The sequence below is a fragment of the Heterodontus francisci genome, chromosome 8 (assembly GCF_036365525.1).
Source record: "Heterodontus francisci isolate sHetFra1 chromosome 8, sHetFra1.hap1, whole genome shotgun sequence".
Lineage (NCBI taxonomy): Eukaryota > Metazoa > Chordata > Chondrichthyes > Heterodontiformes > Heterodontidae > Heterodontus > Heterodontus francisci.
This window is the reverse complement of record NC_090378.1, coordinates 116,053,750-116,075,072: the sequence shown is the minus strand read 5'-3', so window position 1 is coordinate 116,075,072 and position 21,323 is coordinate 116,053,750. Positions and strand designations below refer to the sequence as shown.

The 21,323-nt window shown below is 43.4% G+C and overlaps 1 protein-coding gene across 1 annotated transcript in view; it reads left to right on the top strand.

The window, feature by feature from the left end:
* LOC137373241 (rab GTPase-activating protein 1-like) overlaps positions 1-21,323 on the top strand; it is a 556,698-nt gene that overhangs the window by 388,695 nt on the left and 146,680 nt on the right. The window contains exon 14 of the mRNA XM_068038091.1: positions 2,404-2,517. Within this exon, the coding sequence (XP_067894192.1) occupies positions 2,404-2,517 (114 nt within the window). The remainder of the gene's footprint in view (positions 1-2,403; positions 2,518-21,323) is intronic.

Here is a 21,323-nt window from a genome sequence, read left to right as displayed (position 1 = left end):
CCTATCTAAGTATAATATAAAAATACACTACACATTCACACCAGAATCTCACACACACAAAGAGATTACAGAGTGAGAAGTAGATTTTGTGGTTGGAATTAGAGTCCAGAATAAATGGAAATTAAATACACAGTCTGTGAGGTTGGATGATTCGGTGGTCTTCTGGATGGAATTGTATCCTTGAAGTTTTTGGCAAGTCAAAGTGCACTTTGTGGCTGGCCCACTTGGCTCAGGGCTTTCTTGGAGGCAGACTTGTAGGTGGTTCTCTTCCCCTGGTCTGTGTCTGCAGCAATCTGTAGGCTTGGACATTCCATAATTGCAGACAGTTTTCAAACTTGCGGTGTTATCTGGGGAGAGAGAGAGGAATGCCGTGCTAATGAAGCAATCTTAAGTAATTCAATCACTTAGAGCAAGCCACTGTTCTGGGTCCATGCTTCTCCAACCTCTGTCTCCTTTGGAATGTGGAAAGGTGTTTCAGATGCAAATTGCGGTGACCATCTTGGCTGCTAGTTTTTTAAAAGTTAACTGCAGGATTTTTTTCCATTAAAAGTTTAATGTAAGTTTCCAACCGATGAATTAATATTCCTTATTTGACATACCTTGTTTTCTTGACAATATATTCGATGACTCAGCTTCCACTGCTATCTGGGATAGAGAATTCCAAAGATTAATGACCGTCTGAGAGAAGAAATTCCACCTCATCTCTGTCTTAGAAGGGAGACCTCTTATTTTTAAACTGTGCCCCCTCGGTCTAGATTCTGCCAAAAAGGGAAACATCCTCTCAGCATCTGCCCTTCAAGCCCCCTCAGAATCTTACATGTTTCAATAAGATCACCTCTCATTCTTCTAAACATCACACACTCTGCCATTTCCTGTTTCCCATTATTAATTCCCCAATCCCATCCTCTAAGGGACCAACACTTACTTAAGCTACTCCCTTCCTTTTTATATATTTGTAGAAGCTTTTATTGTCTGTTTTTATATTTCTTGTTGGTTTACTCTCATACTCTTCTTTTTCCCTTTTTTATTATTTTTTTAGTCATCTTTTGCTGGTTTCAGAAATTGTCCCAATCTCCTGGCCTACCACTAATCTTTGCAGCATTGTATGTCTTTTCCTTCAATTTAATACCATCCTTAACTTCCTTAGTTAGCTCTGGATGGTGTATCCTTCTTTCTCTTTCTTTCTCAATGGAATATATCTTTGTTGAGGGTTTTGAAATAACTCCTTAAATGTCTGCCATTGCTTCTCTCCTGTCTCACCTTTTAACTTATTTTCCCAGTCTACCCTATCTTCATAGCCTTGTAATTTCCTCTAATTAACTTTAGGACACTAGTTTCAGACCCAAATTTCTCACCCTCAAACTGAATGTGAAATTCTATCATGTTATGATCTCTCTTGCCGAGAGGATGCTTTACTATGAGGTCATTTGTTAGTCCTGTTTCATTACACATTACCAGGTCTAAAATAGCCTGCTCCAGGGTTGGTCCCAGAACATATTGTTCTAAGAAACTGTCCCTAATACACTGTATGAACTCATCCACCAGGCTACCTTTGCCAATTTGATTCTTTCAATCTATATGAAGATTAAAATCGCCCACGGTTATTGCAGTACTTTTCATATAAGCCCTCCTTATTTTTGGATTTATGTTCTCCAGTGTCGCCATTGTTAGGGGGCATATAAACTACTCCCACCAGTGACTTCTTTCCTTTCTTTGCTATTTCTTATATCCACCCAAGCTGACTCTACATCTTGACCTTCTGAGTCAAGATCCATGATTTTAGACCCATACACCTTTCTATTGTGATTGATAAAAAAGAAATTGGAGAGTTTGGAGACAGAGAGAGTCAAACACAGAGAGTGGGAGAGATTGGAGGCAGAGAGGGAGAGTATCAGAGAAAGAGAGTAGGAGAGATTTTCCAAGAGAGTGATTGAAGAGCAGAGAGAGAAAGATTGAAAATAAAGGAATTGATAGCAGAGTCAGAGAGAAGCAGGGGGAAAAGAAAAAGGTCAGGTAACAGAGTAAGTGATGTATGGAAGAGAATGGTTAGAGAAAAAGGAAATTGGGGAAAGGAGGTTGAGACACAGAGAGATTATGGTGACAGAATGAAGAAAGTAAAGAGAGGATTCACTGTGAACAACACTACACAAGATTCACGAGTAATATATTAAAATCTATGCCAAGGACACACACTTCCTGTCTGTCATACTTATTGCCTGTAACACTTTGTGAGTCACACCTCTTGTTATAAAGCAGCGTATTCCCTGACTCTCTATGAGCCACAGAAAATCTGCTAGTTTTATATATATTATGTGTGCTGGACTGGAATAAGAAGTGCATTGAAGGGGATGTACACCAACCACAGCTCCTGAGATCACCAGTTTATTTTTATTCTTCATGCAGGATTCTGTTCAAGAAAATGTCATTACCCGTGATATTAATCGGACTTTCCCAGCCCACGATTACTTCAAGGACACTGATGGAGATGGGCAGGATTCGTTGTACAAGATCTGTAAGGTAGGATATTATAGCTCGCTTCTGGTGGAGATCTTTACCTGGAGGTACAGCGGAAGATAAATACACCATGGAATCCCAGTGCATTAACTCACTTCCTACTGTGCTGAACTTCTGCCTAGAATATTGGCTTCAGTGCTACATCTAGGTCCTAGTGTTGTGATATTGCCCAGTTACCTGTTAGTTGGGAATGTTAGTTTGGAAGGACAGAAGTAGAAAAATATGGAAGTAGAAGCGCCTGCTTTTCTCAAGCACACTTCAGCATCTCTAATTACTTGATGTAAAATATGTTCTATCATTTTATTCAAGTAAATCATGACATCAACTCAAAACCTTTTACATGCAGTTGAAGTTATACTGCTGCTAGCACTAATCAAAAAGACCAATGTAAATAGCAGAATTCAGCTCAGAGATGTGTGTCACTGTCACGTGTATGGGCTGTATATGGAATCATGCTGTTTCTGTGTTTTAGTATCCTCTTTGTGTTTGGGCTATGTATAGAATCACACAGGTAGGGAAAGGAAGCAGGGGTAATGATAACTGGCATGGAAAGAATTTTACGATACTGGAGCCGTACAGGGAGAAGTAGTGAGAACTGGAAATGGAAAGTGAATATGGATCTCTGTTAATCTAAAAGTTTCTCGGCCAGGTAAGTTGGTTGGCACAGTCATATTCTTCTATGAAGAATAATTCCTGAATGCAAGCAGAGTCCTTTTCTCCACAGCAGTCCCCTTGAATGGCCAAAGGTTGTGAAATGTGTTTGAAAGCAGTCTTTTGCTGCAGTGTGCTGCAGTGGATGCTGTTGCAGAACTGGCTGACAGTTGCATTGTTATGTTTTATTATCCCTGTAGTAAGAAACGTCGTTTGTTGTTCCACAAACTGGGCAGGAGGCGTCTGTTGGCCTGTCCCCTTTGCATTAACCTGCAGCCCGACAATAGTTGGGAAGGACAGGAGTAAGAAAATATGGAAGTAGAAGAGTCTGAAGTATGAGAAGAAGCTTTTAATGAGGTTGTTCATCTTCCTAATTACTTCAGACAGTAGTTGAATAATGCTGCAAGACTACAGGGACTGCAGCCACTTGTCCCCAGTAGACTGGAGACTGGAAATATGTCTTTTAGTGAAGTTTATGCTCCCATGTGACAGCGATTCACTTCCAGCAACAAAGCACGGAGAGATCTCTGGTTTTCTGTCCTAAAATCAACAGTGTGCTTTTGTGAGCTAGGTAACTTGTTTAGAATATTAAAATACTAAGATAGGTGGGAATGTTTTCTGCTTTTATAAACTGGGCTATTAATCTTATTGCGAGGTCTTATTTATTTTAATGACAAGGAATAGAATTATCCATCACTTCCGTTTTTCACTGGGTGAGTTTGTTTATATTTGTTGTTCATGACATTGTCAATGATTTCCTCTCCCCTTCAAGGCTGTTACCACTTCCCACTTCATAAAAAACCCACCTGAACCCATGTGTTTTCCCCAATTATTACCCCTCTGGAAACTCCCTTTCCTTTCCAGTCCTTGCTCATATTGATTCCTCAAACTCTGTTCCCATAATTCTCTGTTTGAATCCCTCGAGTCCACCTTCAGCTCCTCACTTTGCATCAAGTCGGCCCTAACCAGAGTCATAAAGAACGTCATCTCTGACTAGGGGGGCTTTACCCTTCCTTGATCTCATTGACCTTTCGACAGGGTTCAACTAGATTGATTGCACTATCCTCCTGCAACACCTCTTCTTCCATCAGTCAGCTCTGTGGGAACTGCTGTTGCTTATTTCCACACCTAACTATCTGACCATACCCAGAGCATCTCCAGCAATAGCTTCTCTTACCATGCCTGCACCATCACATCTGGAGTTCCCCAAGGATCCTCTCTTAACCCTTATACATGCCTCCCTTTGACACATCATCTGCAGACAGTGGGTCAACTTCCACATGTATGCCAATCACACCCAACTCTGCCTCTGCACCAACCATCAAACCATCAACTGCCTCTGTGCTTTAAAACATTTTTTTTCAGGATGTGGATGTCACTGTCAAAGCCAGCATTTATTACACATCCTTAGTTACCCTTGAAAAGGTGATGGTGGGGTCTCTTCTTGAACCACTGCAGTCCGTATAGTGAAGGTGCTCCCACAAGCATGTTATGTAGGGAGTTTGAGAATTTTGCCCCAGCAATGATCGATGTGCAAGACATGATAGCATGTGACTTGGAGGGGAACTTGAAGGTGGTGGTGTTCCCTGCATCTGTTACCCTTGTCATTCTGGGTAGTGGAGGATGTGGGTTTGAGAGGTGCTGCCAAAGAAGTCTTGGTGAGTTGCTGCAGTGCATTTTGTAGACGGTGCACACTACAACCACAGTACACTCTTGGTGGGTGAAGTACCAATCAAGCAGGCTGCTTTATCATGGATGGTGTTGAGCTTCTTGAGTGTTGGAACTGCACTCATCCAGGCAAGTGGAGGGTATTCCATCACACTCCTGACTCATGCCTTGTAGATGCTGGAAGGTTTTCGGGGAGTCAGGAGGTGAGTTACTCGCTACAGAACGCCCAGCCGTTGACCTGCTCTAACAATGATGGTGTTTATGTGGCTGGTCCAGTTCAGTGTTTGTCAATGGCGACTTCCAGGATGTTGATGGAGGGGGATTTGGACGATGGTAATGCCACTGAATTTCAAGGGGAAGTGGTTAGGTTCTTTATTGTTGGAGATGGTCATTGCCTGGCACTTGTTTGGTGCAAATGTTACTTGGCACTACCAGGTCTTGCTACTTGTGGGCATTGACTACTTCTTGTACTGAGGCATTGCAAATGGAGCAGAACACTGTGCAATCATCAGCGAGCATCCCACTTCTGGGCTTCCGATGAAGTAGCCGAAGATAATTTGGTCCAGGGCACAACCCTGAGGACCTCCTGCAATGATGTCCTGGGGCTGAGATGATTGGCCTCCAATAGTTGCAACCATCATCTTTTGTGCTGGGTACGACTGCAGCCAATGAGGAGTTTTCTCGTGATTCCTATTGACTCCAGTTTTACTAGGGCTCCTTGATACCATACTCGGTCAAATACTGTCTTGATGTCAAGGGCAGTCATTCTCACTTCACGTCTGTGGTTTGACTACTTCATCCTTGGCATATAGGCACTGAAAGCTTTAGTCCATATAAACAAAATTCACATTCCTAACAGTGGCAGAAGTCAGGGAGCTGTGGGATGGCTCCCTGGGATATTTCCTACACCACGCAACCTAGAAACTACCCCAGTTGATGCATTTAAGGGAAGCTAGATAAGCACATGAGGGAGAAAGGAATAGAAGGATATGTTGATGGGATTATAGATGAAGCGGGATGGGAGGATGCTTGTGTGGAGCATAAACACTGGCATGTACCTGTTGGGCTGAATGGCCTATTGTTGTGCTGCAAATACTTTGTAATATTTTGTAAAATGGACATAATGAGTTCAGAAAATCCAGGTTATCAGAACCAGGGTAATTTGCCTTCCTGTGTATTATCAGTCTCGGAGTTTAGAAATCACAGAACTTAAACTGCAATTTAAGTTTAATAATTGAATGCTGAATAGCATGGTTTTTGTTCAAAATTATATTTACATTAACTTGATAGTTAATTCTGCCACTTGTATTCCGAACCTTGGGATTTTTGATTTTTAATACTTCCAGTCTCCCTGACGACCATGTGTGTAGGAAGTGTATCCATGTGCAGCTGCTGACTACCCACATTACGGAGCTGCAGCTGCTGGTGGATTCACTGTGGAGCATCTGCGATGCTGGGATCATCATGGATAGCACGTTTAGCGAGGTGGTCATACCATAGGCAAATGCTGCAAAGGCAGAAAGGGAATGGGTGACCATCAGGCAGAGTAGAGGAAAGCAGGTAGTGCAGGAGTCCCCTGTGGCCATCCCACTCGCTATCAGATATACTGCTTTGGATAATGTTGGGGGAGATGGTTCAAGGGAAAGCAGCAAGAGCCAAGTTCATGTCACCATGTGTGGCTCTGCTGCACAGGAGGGAAGGAAGAAGAATGGCAGGGCTATCGTGATAGGGGATTCAATAATAAGGAGAACAGACAGGTATTTCTGCGGCCACAAAAGAGACTCCAGGATGATATTTTCCCTCCCTGGTGCTAGGGTCAAGGATGTCTCTGAGTGGCTGCAGGGAATTCTGAGGGGGGGGGGGGGGGTGCAAGCAGCCAGTTGTCGTGGTACATATTGGTATCAACGACATAGGTTAAAAAAAACGATGAGGTCTTACAAGCTGAATATGGGGAGTTAGGTCGTAAATTTAAAAAGTAAGATCTGAAATGTAGTAATCTCAGAATTACTACCAGTGCCACATGCTAGGGAGAACAGAAATAGCAGGATATATTAGATGAATACATGGCTGGAGAACTAGTGTGGGGGGGAGGGATTAAGATTCCTGGGACATTGGGACTGGTTCTGGGGAAGGTGGGAAGGTAGGACCAGTACAAGCTGGATGGGTTGCATCTGGGAAGGACCGGGACCAATTACCTCGGGGTGGGGTGTGGTGGTAGTGTTTGCTAGTGCTTTCGGGGAGGGTTTAAATTCGAATGGCAGGGGGATGGGAATCTGAGCAGGGAGACAGAGGAGGGGGAAACAAGGATAGAAATGAAAGACAGAAAGGTAAGAAGCAGATGGAAGGCAGAGAAAACAAGGGCGAGAAACAAATGGGGCCATAGTGCAAAATAAAGCTAAGATGACTAACAGTATTAAAATGACAAGTCTAAAGGCATTGTGTCTTATTGCGCGGAGCATTCTCAATAAGGTAGATGAATTAACAGATGCAAATCGATATAAACGGTTCTGATACAGTTGCAATGACAGAGACATGGCTGCAGGGTGCCCAAGGATGGGACCTGAACATCCAGGGGTATTCAATATTTAGGAAGGACAGGCAAAAAGGGAAAGGAGGTGGGGTAGCGTTGTTAGTAAAGGAGGAAATCAATGCAAAAGTGAGGAAGGATATTGGCTCGGAAAATCATGATGTGCAATCTGTATAGTGGAGCTAAGAAACACCAAGGGGCAGAAAACGTTGGTGGGGGTGTCTATAGGCCCCCAAACAGTAGTGGAGATGTAAGGGATGGCATTAAACAGGAAATTAGAGACGCATGCAATAAGGGTACAATTGTAATCATGGGTGAGTTTAATCTACATATAGATTGGCCAAACCAAATTAGCAATAATACTGTGGAGGAGGATTTCCTGGAGTGTATATGTGACGGTTTTTTAGGCCAATACGTTGAGGAACCAACTAGAGAACAGGCTATCCTAGACTGGGTATTGTGCAATGAGAAAGGATTAATTAACAATCTTGTTGTGCGGGGTCCCTTGGGGAGGAGTGAAACATAAAAACTGACTGTAAAAGCTTCGAAAATATGTGAAGAGAAAAAAATTAGTGAAGACAAATATCATAGGCACCTTACAGTCATAGAGTTATACAGCACAGAAACAGGCCCTTCGGTCCATCGTGTCTGTGCTGGCCATCAAGCACCGAACTACTCTAATCCCATTTTCCAGCACTTGGCCCGTAGCCTTGTATGCTGTGGCGTTTCAAGTGCTCATCTAAATACTTCTTAAATGTTGTGAGGGTTCCTGCCTCGATCACCCCTTCAGGCAGTGTGTTCCAGATTCCAACCACCCTCTGAGTGAAAACAATTTTCCTCAAATCCCCTCTAAACCTCCTGCCCCTTAGCTGAAATTATTGCCCCCTGGTTATTGACACCACCGCTAAGGAAAAAAGTTTCTTCCTATCTAACCTATCAATGCCCCTCATAATTTTGTATACCTCAATCATGTTCCCCCCTCAGCCTTCTCTGCTCTAAGGAAAACAACCCTAGCCTATCCAGTCTCTCTTCATAGCTGAAAAGCTCCAGCCCAGGCAACATCCTGGTGAATCTCCTCTGCACCCTCTCCAGTGCAATCACATCCTTCCGATAGTGTGGTGCCCAGAACTACACTCTACTTCAGCTGTGGCCTAACTAGCGTTTTATACAGCTCCATCATAACCTCCTTGCCCTTATATTCTATGCCTCAGCTAATAACGGCAAGTATCCCATATGCTTTCCTAACCACCTTATCTACCTGTGCTGCTGCCTTCAGTGATCTATGGACAAGTACACCAAGGCCCCTCTGACCCTCTGTACTTCCTAGGGTCCTACCATCCATTGCATATTCCCTTGCCTTGTTAGTCCTCCCAAAATGCATCACCTCACACGTTTCAGGATTAAATTCCATTTGCCACCGCTCCACCCATCTTACCAGCCCATCTATATCGTCCTGTAATCTAAGGCTTTCCTCCTCACTATTTACAACATCACCAATTTTCGTGTCATCTGCGAATTTGCTGATCATATCTCCTATGTTCACGTCTAAATCCTTAATGTACACTACAAACAGCAAGGGTCCCAGCACCGATCCCTGTGGTACACCACTGGTCACAAGCTTCCACTCGCTAAAACAACCCTCGACCATCACCCTCTGCCTCCTGCCACTAAGCCAATTTTGGATCCAATTTGCCAAATTGCCCTGGATCCCATGGGCTCTCACCTTCTTAACCAATCTCCCATGCGGGACCTTATAAAAAGCCTTACTGAAGTCCATGTAGACTACATCAGCTGCTTTACCCTCATCTACAGCATAATGTCATAAGTTTTAAGGTACTTGTAGATAAGGATAAGAGTAGTCCTCGGGTGAAGGTGCTAAATTGGGGGAAAGCTAATTATAACAATATTAGGCAGGAACTGAAGAATTTAGATTGGGGGCGGCTGTTTGAGGGTAAATCAACATCTGACATGTGGGAGTCTTTCAAACGTCAGTTGATTAGAATCCAGGACCAGCATGTTCCTGTGAGGAAGAAGGATAAGTTTGGCAAGTTTCGGGAACCTTGGATAACGCGGGATATTGTGAGCCTCGTCAAAAAGAAAAAGGAAGCATTCGTAAGGGCTGGAAGGCTAGGAACAGACGAATCCCTTGAGGAATATAAAGACAGTAGGAAGGAACTTAAGCAAGGAGTCAGGAGGGCTAAAAGGGGTTCTGAGAAGTCATTGGCAAACAGCATTAAGGAAAATCTCAAGGCTTTTTATACGTATATAAAGAGCAAGAGGGTAACCAGGGAAAAGGTTGGCGCACTCAAGGACAGAGAAGGGAATCTATGTGTGGAGTCAGAGGAAATGGGCGAGGTACTAAATGAGTACTTTGCATCAGTATTCACCAAGGAGAAGGACTTGGTGGATGATGAGCCTAGGGAAGGGAGTGTAGATAGTCTCAGTCATCTCATTATCAAAAAGGAGGAGGTGTTGGGTGTCTTGCAAAGCATTAAGGTAGATAAGTCCCCAGGGCCTGATAGGATCTACCCCAGAATACTGAGGGAGGCAAAGGAAGAAATTGCTGGGGCCTTGACAGAAATCTTTGCATCCTCATTGGCTACAGGTGAGGTCCCAGAGGACTGGAGAATAGCCAATGTTGTTCCTTTGTTTAAGAAAGGTAGCAAGGATAATCCAGGAAATTATAGGCCGGTGAGCCTTACGTCAGTGGTAGGGAAATTATTAGAGAGGATTCTTCGGGACAGGATTTACTTCCATTTGGAAACAAATGGACTTATTAGCGAGAGGCAGCATGGTTTTGTGAAGGGGAGGTCGTGTCTCACTAATTTGATTGAGTTTTTTAAGGAGTGACGAAGATGATTGATGAAGGAATGGCAGTGATGTTATCGATATGGACTTCAGTAAAGCCTTTGACAAGGTCCCTCATGGCAGACTGATACAAAAGGTGAAGTCACATGGGATCAGAGGGGAGCTGGCAAGATGGATACAGAACTGGCTCGGTCATAGAAGACAGAGGGTAGCAGTGGAAGGGTGCTTTTCTGAATGGAGGGATGTGACTAGTGGTGTTCCGCAGGGATCAGTGCTGGGATCTTTGCTGTTTGTAGTATATATAAATGATTTGGAGGAAAATGTAGCTGGTCTGATTAGTAGGTTTGCGGACGACACAAAGATTGGTGGAGTTGCGGACAGTGATGAGGAATGTCAGAGGATAAAGCAGGATATAGATCGGTTGGAGACTTGGGCGGAGAAATGGCAGATGGAGTTTAATCCGGACAAATATGAGGTAATGCATTTTGGAAGGTCTAATGGCAGAAGGCATCAAGATCGGCGCAGGCTTGGAGGGCCGAATGGCCTGTTCCTGTGCAGTACTGTTCTTTGTCCTTTGTATGGAGAAACTGGCATTGTTCTCCTTCGAACAGAAAAGGTTAAGAGGAGATTTGATAGAGGTGTTCAAAATCAGGAAAGGTTTTGATAAATTACCTAAGGAGAAACTGTTTCCAGTGGCAGAAGGGTCGGTAACCAGAGGGGACTGTTCTTTGTTCTTTGTTGTTGTACACATCTAGTCACTGCCTCGAAACATTCAGTCAAGTTAGTTAGACACGATCTCCCCCTGTCAAAGCCATGCTGACTATCCCTGATTAATCCATGCCTCTCCAAGTGGAGATTAATCCTGTCCCTCAGAATTTTTTCCAATAGTTTCCCAACCACTGATGTTAGACTCACCGGCCTGTAATTACCTGGTTTATCCCTGCTACCCTTCTTGAATAATGGTGCCTCATTCGCTTTCCTCCAGTCCTCTGGTACCTTTCCTGTGGCCAGAGAGGATTTGAAAATTTGTGTCAGAGCCCCTGCCATATCCTCCCTTGTCTCACATAAAAGCTTGGGATACATCTCATCTGGGCCTGGGTTTTTTTTTCATTTTAAGCCCGCTAAAACAGCTAATACTTCCTCCCTTTCAATGCTAATATGTTCAAGTATATCACAATCCCCCTCCCTGATCTCTACACCTACATTGTCCTTCTCCATAGTGAACACAGATGAAAAGTAATCATTTAAAACCTCATCTGTGTCCTCCGGCTCCACACACAGATTGCCACTTTGGTCCCTAATGGGCCCTACTCTTTCCCTGGTTATCCTCTTACCCTCTATGTACTTATCAAATGCCTTTGGATTCTCCTTTATCTTGCCCCCTTGTGTTTTTTCATGTCCCGTCTTCGCTCTCTTCATTACTTTTTTCAGTACCCCACGACACTTTCTATACTCTTCTAATGCCTCTGCTGTTTTCAGCACTCTATATCTGCCATAAGCCTCCTTTTGTTTCATGATCCAATCCTCTATATCCCTTGACATCCAGGGTTCCCTGGACTTGTTGGTCCTACCCTTCACCTAAACGGGTACATGTTGGCTCTGAAGTCTCATTATCTCCTCTTTGAATGACTCCTACTGGTCTGATGTAGACTTTCCGACAAGTAGCTGCTCCCAGTCCACTTTGGCCAGATCCTGTTTTATCATATTGAAATCAGCCTTCCCCCAATTCAGTACCTTTATTTCCGGTCCCTCTTTGTACTTTTCCATAGCTACCTTAAATCTTTCAGTTATGATCACTATCCCCAAAATGCACCCCCACTGTCACTTCTACCACTTGTCCGGCTTCATTCCCTCGGATTAGGTCCAGTCCTGCCCCTTCTCTTGTAACTCAAAAAGCTCTCCTGTGTGCATTTTAAGAATTCTGCCCCATTTAAGCCTTTTGCACTAAGACTATCCCAGTTGATATTGGGAAAGTTGAAATCCCCTACTATTATTACCCTATTATTTTTACACTTCTCTGAGATTTGCCAGCATATCGGCTCCACTATCTCTCCCTGTCTGTTTGGCGGCCTGTAGTACACTCCCAGCCAAGTGATTGCCCCTTTTTGTTTTTAAGTTCTACTCATGTGGCCTCATTTGAGGAACCTTCGAAGATATCATCCCTCCTTACTGCAGTAATTGACTCCTTGATCAACAGTGCAATGCAATCTCCTCTTTTACTCCCTCCTCTGTCATGCCTGACGATGCTATACCCTAGAATATTTATTTATTTATTTTTTATTTAGAGATACAGCACTGAAACAGGCCTTTCAGCCCACCTAGTCTGTGCCGACCAACAACCACCCATTAATACTAACCCTGCAGTAATCCCATGTTCCCTATCACCTACCTACACTAGGGGCAATTTACAATGGCCAATTTACCTATCAACCTGCAAGTCTTTGGCTGTGGGCAGAAACCGGAGCACCCGGTGAAAACCCACGCGGTTCACAGGGAGAACTTGCAAACTCCGCACAGGCAGTACCCAGAATCGAACCCGGGTCCCTGGAGCTGTGAGGCTGCAGTGCTAACCACTGCGCCGCCAATGAGCTGCCATTCCTGCCCCTCCCTCAACCATGTCTCTGTGATAGCAATAATATCATAAAGCCATGTGCTAATCAATGCTCTCAATTCATCTGCCTTACTAGTGAGACTCCTTGCATTAAAGTAGATACAATCCAGCATTGCATTTTTCACTTGTGCCTTGACAGGTCTGTATTTGCTCTGCTTTCCAGACTGACTTAGTTTCTCTTCTATATTTGACTGTGCATCACCCACTACTGTACCTCCACTCTGTATCCAATCCCCCTGCCAAATTAGTTTAAACTCCCCCCCCCGCCCCCAGCAGCCTTCCAGCCAGGATGTTGGTTGCATTCCAGTTCAGGTGCAACCCATCCAACTTGTAGAGTTCCCACCTTTGCCAGAAAGAGATCCAGTGATCCAGGAATCTAAAGCCCTCCCTCCTGCACCATCTCCTCAGCCATGCATTCCTCTGCTCTATCCTCCTATTCCTATACTCACTAGCACGTGGCATCGGGAGTGATCCAGATATTACAACCTTTGAGGTCCTGCTTTTTAATCTGCTACCCATCTCCCAAAATTCTTGTTGCAGGACCTCATCCCCCTTCAGAATGTCCTGCAGCCGCTCTGTGACATCCTTGACCCTAGCACCAGGGAGGCAACATACCATCCTGGAGTCATGTTTGCGGCCACAGAAACGCCTATCTGTACCCCTTACGATAGAATCCCCTATCACTGTAGCTTTTGCACTCCTTTTCCACCCCTCCTGTGTAGCAGAGCCACCCGTGGTGCCACAAACTTGGGTCTTGCTGTATTCCCCTGTGAAGCGCTCTCCCCAACAGTATTCAAAGCGGAAATTCTGTTAGAAAGGGAGATGGACCCAGGGGACTCCTGCACTACCTGCCTAGTTTTTCTACTCTGCCTGTCAGAGACGGGGGAAATTATAATGGGGAGCAAAGAAATGGCAGAACAATCAGACACACACTTTGATTCTGTCTTCACAAAGGAGGACACAAATAACTTCCCAGAAATGTTAGGGAACCAAGGGTCTAATGAGAGGGAGGAACTGAAGGAAATAAGTATTACTAAAAAATAGTGCTGGGAAATTAATGGGGGTAAAGGCTGACAAATCCCCAGGGCCTGATAATCTACATCCCAGAGTACTAAAGGAAATGGCCCTGGAAATAGTGGATGCATTGGTGGTCATCTTCCAAAATTCTATAGACTCTGGAGCAGTTCCTACAGATTGGAGGATGGCAAATGTAACCCCACTATTTAAAAAAAAGAGGGAGAGAATTAACAGGGAATTACAGACAGTTAGCCTTACATCAGTAGTGGGGAAAATGCTAGAGTCTATTATAAAGGATGTGATAGCAAAACACCTGGAAAGCAGAAACGGGATTGGACAAAGTCAAAATGGGTTTACGAAAGGGAAATTATGCTTAACAAATCTACTGGAGATTTTTGAGGATGTAACTAGTAGAATAGATAAGGGTGAACCAGTGGATGTGGTGTATTTGGATTTTCAGAAGGCTTTTGATAAGGTCCCACATAAGAGGTTAGTGTGCAAAATTAAAGCACTTGGGATTGGGGGTAATATACTGGCATGAATTGAGAATTGGTTGACAGACAGAAAACGGAGAGTATGAATAAACGGGTCTTTTTCCAGGTGGCAGGCAGTGACTAGTGGGGTACTGCAGGGATCAGTGCTTGGGCCCCAGCTATTCACAATATATATTAATGACTTGGGTGAGGGAACTAAATGTAACATCTCCAAATTTGCAGACAACACATAGCTGGGGGTGAATGTAAGCTGTGAGGAGGATGCAAAGAGGCTCCAATGTGATTTGGACAAGTTGGATGAGTGGGAAAATTCATGGCAGATGCATAATAACGTGGCTAAATGTGAGGTTATCCACTTTGATTGTAAAAACAGAATTATCTGAATGATGATAGATTGGGAAAGGGGGAGGTGCAACGAGACCTGGGTGTCCTTGTACACCAGTCACTGAAAGCAAGCATTCAGGTGCAGCAAGCAGTTAGGAAGGCGAATGGCCTTCATTGCAAGAGGATTTGAATACAGGAGCAAGGATGTCTTACTGCAGTTATACAGGGCCTTGGTGAGACCACATCTGGAGTATTGTGTGCCGTTTTGGTCTCCTTATCTGAGGAAGGATGTTCTTGCCATGGAGGGAGTGCAAAGAAGATTTACTAGGCTTATACCTGGGATGTTGGGATTGACGTATGAGGAGAGATTGGGTCGACTAGGCCTATATTCACAAGAGTTTAGAAGAATGAGAGGGGATCTCATAGAAACCTATAAAATTCTAACAGGACTAGACAGGCTAGTTGCAGGGAGGATGTTCTTGATGCCTGGGGAGTCCAGAACCAGGGGTTACAGTCTCAGGATACGAGGTATGGCATTTAGAACCGAGATGAGGAGAAATTTCTTCTCTCAGAGGGTGGTGGAATTCTATGCCGCAGAAGGCAGTGGAGGCTAAATCATTAAATATATTCAAGAAGGAGATAGAAATATTAATGCCAAAGGGATCAAGGGATATGAGGAGAAAGCGGGAACAGGGTACTGAATTAGACGATCAGCCATGATCTTTTTTGAATGGCGGAGCAGGCTCGAAAGGCCAAATGGCCTACTCCTGCTCCTATTTTCTACGTTTCTATGACAACAGAAATTCAGACAGTGTAGTGTTGAACATGCACTCTGCCAGAGAGCTGAGTGCACCATTGTTGAATTATCTCCAGCTCTGTGGGTCAGCTAATTCCTACCTGGTCGTTTGAATTTCCACCAGTGAGAAGCTGCCCAATCTTGTTCTGAAAGCTTTATTAACAAGACCTCAATGAGATTTTTCAGAAAGAAATGTGTTGCCAATCTCTTTGCTCTTGTTTTTATGAGGGGGCTGCATGTTGATAACAGTTTGTTGTCAGTTGTGGTATCTCCTCTTGCCATTAAGCATTATCGCCATAATGTGCTGTGCATTCTCGGGCTGTTAGCTGGTTAAATAGGACTTGAACCCAGTGCAGTTCCATACAGATCTTTTGTGGAAATCAATCTAAATCCAGGTCTGTGAAAAGAGATTGGATATACTTCGTGCCACCTTGCTCTCACTATTAGTAATGCTGCTTTTATTCTCATTACTGCACCAGATTTTGCAATGACTCAAATACTAATTACATTGGTTACTTGGGCCAGTCTAAGCAAGCCAAGATGCCAATATCACTTTTTCAAAAAAATGTGTAAAAGATATACTTGAATTTATATAATGCCTTTTACAAGCTCAGGATGTCTCAAAGTAGCTATGTATAGCTAGACTATACAATATGGTGAACAGTGGTGGTTTTTGCCATACAATACCCAGAAAACCTTGAAAAACAACTTTAAAGAAGGTTGGAAAGTCAGACCTGGAAAAAGTGGCGCCAAAACTGCAGAACTTGAGAGGAGGCTGTGAAAAAGCTCCAGAACTGCTCCATGGATGAAGTGGAGGCACGGAGAGCCGGGGAGTCACTTTGCAGAGGCATTCAGGCTGCACCACAAAGGCGTGGTGGTCTGTGAGAAAACATCCCTGTCCAGCGATCACAGGCTTCGAGTTGGAGAACCAAGCAACGGTTGGGAATCTGGTGAGCAGTCCTTAAAAAGGGTAGAAAGTTGTTTTTAATGGCGCACTAGGCAGGCAGCACCGTGAAAACCGAATCCCGAGAAAGGGCGGATCCGAGGTTGGCACCATTACACGTGGTGACCAGGAGGCAGCATGCGAGAAAAGAAAAAGCGGCTGTAAATACTTGATACTCCAGGGGAAGGAAGTGAAGAGACTATAGACATAATGTTGCAAAGCTGCGTTTCAGAAATAAACACCGAGTCCAGCAGCGAGATTTCCCAGGGCAAGGCAGTGACCGCAGCAGGAATCAGTGCGAGGCTGAAGTGTGGGAAAATTTCCAATACTGGTTGGCAGGTAAACTACCTAGAAAGCTTAGAAAAGATCTTAAATTTACACTCCTAGAGCGGTTTGGACACATGGTAGGACCAAATCAAGCTCAAAACTGGTTACTTTGGGAAAAAAAGATTTTTGAGGTACGGAATTGCTTCAAAACTAGACAAAAAGTCAGAAGTCGAACAAGTCAACACATTACTTTATTCCATAGGAGCAGTAGCAGATGATGCTATTGCAAGGCAAGGCATTAATGAGACATCAGCTAAATTTGAAGTCTTAAAAGCCTTTGATAATTATTTCAACCTGAGGAGCAACAAGATTCTTGAAAGGACCAAATTTAACAGAAGGGTCCAGAAACCAGGTGAACTGGTAGATGCTTTTATTAATGACCTTTACAGGCTAGTTGAAGAATGCGAATGTGGAGACCTAAAATCAGAATTAATATGAGACCGCATTATAGTAAGTATTGCTGATGAATCCCTATTAGATTTATTGCAGTCTAAGGAAGACTTCACCCTATAAAAAGCAATTCAACTGGAGAGAAAAGCAGAGGTCTGTAAGCAGAACAGAGCAATCCTGAGAGGTGAAGAAAAACCTTGGCTCAGGAAGCCTCCAATAACAATACAGTTCCTTAAGCACAGAACTGTAAAAGAGACACCAGAAAAGAAGGTACACTTGGGAGGGAAAGTGAAAGACATCATAAAACCCTGCCAGTGCTGTGGTGCCAAAAAGATCCACAGGCACGAACAGTGTCCCGCAAAAAAGCAGAATGCTTTCACTGCAAGAAAGATGGCCATTTTGGGAAGTTGTGTCAAAGTAAAACCTCTACTTTCACAGGTTCTAAAGGAAAAGTCTTCACGCATAGTTGAATAATCTCCAACAGAATGATCTCCATCAGAAAAGAAATCAGAAAACTGCCTTGCTGAGATCAATGACTCTAATCATGCATTCTGGACTGCAGATATATATGTCACCGGACATATCACTAACATTAAACTAGACAATGGAGCAAGCGTCACAGTTTCACCAAAAATGAACCGTGGTTATCAACACACTGCCTGCAACCGACAGAAACTCAGTTACACAGTCCAGGAGGGATTGAACTGAAAGTCAAGGGAAAGCTACAGGCAACACTCGAGTACAAGGGAAAACAGATATTGGAAACACTATGTTCTACAGAATCAAGAATTTTCTCTTTTACTTAGAAGAGTTTATATAGACCTTAATCTTATCAGGAAAGTGGAAGAAGTTAAGCAGCAAGAATCCAGGAGTCACTTCCAAGAAGACTTTCCGAAATTATTTACTGGTCTAGGACGACTTAAGACCGAATATAGTCTTATTTTGCAAAAAGATGCTAAACCCATATGTCTTTTCACGCCTAGGAAGATACCACACACACAACTGAAGCAAGTCCAACTTCAGCTGGGAGAGATGACCAGGATGGGAGTCGTTTCTCCTGTCACTGGGCATACAGAATAGTGCTCTGGAATGGTTCCAGTTCCTAAACCTAACGGTACTCTTCGCGGTTATGTCAACGTAACTCAACTTAATAAGGCTGTAGCAAGAGAAATTCATCCGATGTCTTCAGTAGACAAAAGCTTAGCAAAATGATCCAAAAGTACCATGTCACAAAGCTGGACACAAATAGTGGCTTTTGGCAAGTCCCTTTGGACGAGATGTCAAGGTTACTGACAACCTTCATCATTCCATTTGGAAGATTTTGTTTTAATCGTTTGCCATTCGGTATAGCATCAGCACTGGGAATATTCCAAAGGACTATATTGAACATTCTACTGGGCCTTCAATGTGTAATATGCCATATGGACGACATCTTAGTCAATGGGGAAACCATCAAAGAACATGACCTGAGGGTTGGAGTTGTTTTGAATCATCTACAAGAAGAAGGCCTGACACTTAATGAAAAGTGTGAATTCTCAAAAACATTTTTTCGTTTCCTAGGGCACATGGGCATAATGGCAGACACGCAAAAGACGAGAGCCATTAGTGAATTCCCAATTCCTACTTCTGTCTAAGATCTTCAACGATTCCTTGGAATGGTTGAATCTGTTGGCAAAATTTCTGCCCAATCTAGTGCAAGTTACTGAACCCTTACAACAGCTATTAAGGAAAGCTCAAGAATGGTGTTGGAATGCACATCAGAAGCAGACATTTCAAAGGGTCACGGAAATGCTGATTTCTCCAGACATATAAGCACATTATAACCCTTCACTACCGACCACAATTGCAGCAGATGCCTCATCTATAGGGTTAGGGGGAGACCTTTTTCAAGTATAGCCCGGTGGATGTTGCAGACTGGTTTATTATGTGTCTTGAGCATTGTCTGAGACTGACATGAGGTACGCCGCCATAGAGAAAGAGGCTCTCGCAGTCACATGGACTTGTGAAAAATTCTCAGATTATATTGTCGGCTTAAAGGTCACCATAGAGACAGACCACAAACATGTGCTTTACCTTGATGAAAAGGAACTCGCTAAAATGGCTCAGAGAATCCAGAGATTCCGGTTCAGGCTAATGAGATTTACGTATGAAACGAAAATATGTACAGGGCAAGCTGCAATTGACAGCAGATGCATTGTCAAGAACTACCATTGACTATCCTACACAACGAGGTGTTAACTTCATTAATGAGATTGAATCATATTCTCAGTTCACTGCATCACAAGCTCAAGAAAGCTCCAAGAAATTCATCATGCCCAGATGCAAGATGAGGAATGCATCCATATCTGCCAGTATTGCACACAAGGTTGGCCACAGCAGCATCCCAGTCGTATGGTGATGAAAATCTTCTCTGAGCGCAGAAAGCACTTTTTATTGTTGTGGATGATTTGCTGGTATATGATGAGAGGCTGGTGATTTCGGTCTCACTCCGGCAAACATCCTGGAGAAAATACACCAGGGCCACATGGGTATCATGAAATGCCGATCACAGCCTCAGTCATCTGTGTGGTGGCCAGAAATATCGAGAGATATAGAAGACATGATTTCTAATTGCCAGGTATGCGCAATGACCAGACCAGACCGTGGGAATGTCTGGGGATGGATCTATTCAAGTTTAATGGGAAATCCTACCTGATTGTCATGATTATTTTTCCAGGTGGATCGAAGTCAAAAGTTTGTACACAACGACAACGGAGACCATCATTCAAGTTTTAATGGAGATCTTTGCAACACATGACATGCCTGACCAGGTTGTTTCCGATAAGGGCCTACAATTTGCGGAAAGCGGTGAATTTGTACAGCTTACAAGTTCCCCAGGTATCCTCAATCCAATGGTGAAGATGAAAAAGGAGTCAGAACTATCAAAGCATTGTTAAAGAAGAATGAAGATTTTCAAACAGCACTTCTAAACTACAGACCTACTCTATTGCTATGTGGATTGGCACCATCAGAACTGTTGATGGGTAGGAAGCTCAGAACACAACTTCCCATCTTATTCATAAAGTAACTTCCAGGCCTAGAAGTCCAGGATTATCAAAGAGTTCAAGACAGAGAAAAGTCTTGTCGAAAACAACAAGCTTATAATTATAACAGGAGATATCAAACAAGGAACCTACCTAAGTAGATAGAAGGAGAAAGGGTATGGGTATGAGACCAAGGTAGAGAAGGAGTAATCATCCAGAGGGATGATAATCAACAGAGATCTTATTTAGTACACACTTCAGAAGGTACTATAAGAAGAAACAGGAAAAATGTTACTTCTATTCATCAAAGACGCCAATCAGTCATACATTTGGATGAACCAGGTGTTGAACCTGAAATTTAGAAATCACCGGATACTACAAACCTCAATCAAGAGACAAGGGTTCAGAGTCTGGGACAGTGTGAGTAACACCTCCCACTGTGATGACGTAAGAGATCACATGAGAGAGAGACTTGGATAGAAAGAAGCAGCACGGCATCAGTGGAGTTAGACATACTTAACTAAAGCTGCATATAGTTCTTTAATATGTAAAACTTAGTGAGGATTCAGTAATCTCTCCTAGCTAGATTAACCAAGCATACAACTATTATCAATTTACTGTTTGTGGGAGCTTGCTGTGTGCGGGGTTGCCGCATTTCTTAAATTACAATGGTGACAACACTTCAAAACTTCTTTATTGGTTGTAAAACACTTTGGGATGTCCAGTGGTCATGAAAAGCACTTTATAAATGCAAGTCTCCTTGTAGCACCTTCTCCAGGGCTTCTAAATCCTTATTGTGAATGTACCCAGCCACACTCTGAACTGCCTTCAAACTTCCCCTACAATATGTCAATATTGCAGATAGTTCTCTGACATTACACATCCTGCAATGGAGAACTTCAAAAAGAGAAATCACAGCTTCTCCTCAAGGCCTTGCTTTCAAGGCAGGATATTCTTTTTGCTGTTCATATCAGATTATTTTATTTGCACTGGTATCACCAGTGTATTGCTCCAGTTCCGAGAAAGGCAGTGATCCTCTTTATTCTGACACCGAACACTGACAGAGTGTGAACACCACCACCTACAAGTTCCCCTCCAAGCCGCACACCATCCTGACTTGGAGCTATATCGCCGTTCCTTCACTGTTGCTGAGTCAAAATTCTGGAACTCCCTTCCTAAAAGCACTTAGGGTGTACCTACACCCCAAGGACTGCAGCGATTCAAGAAGGC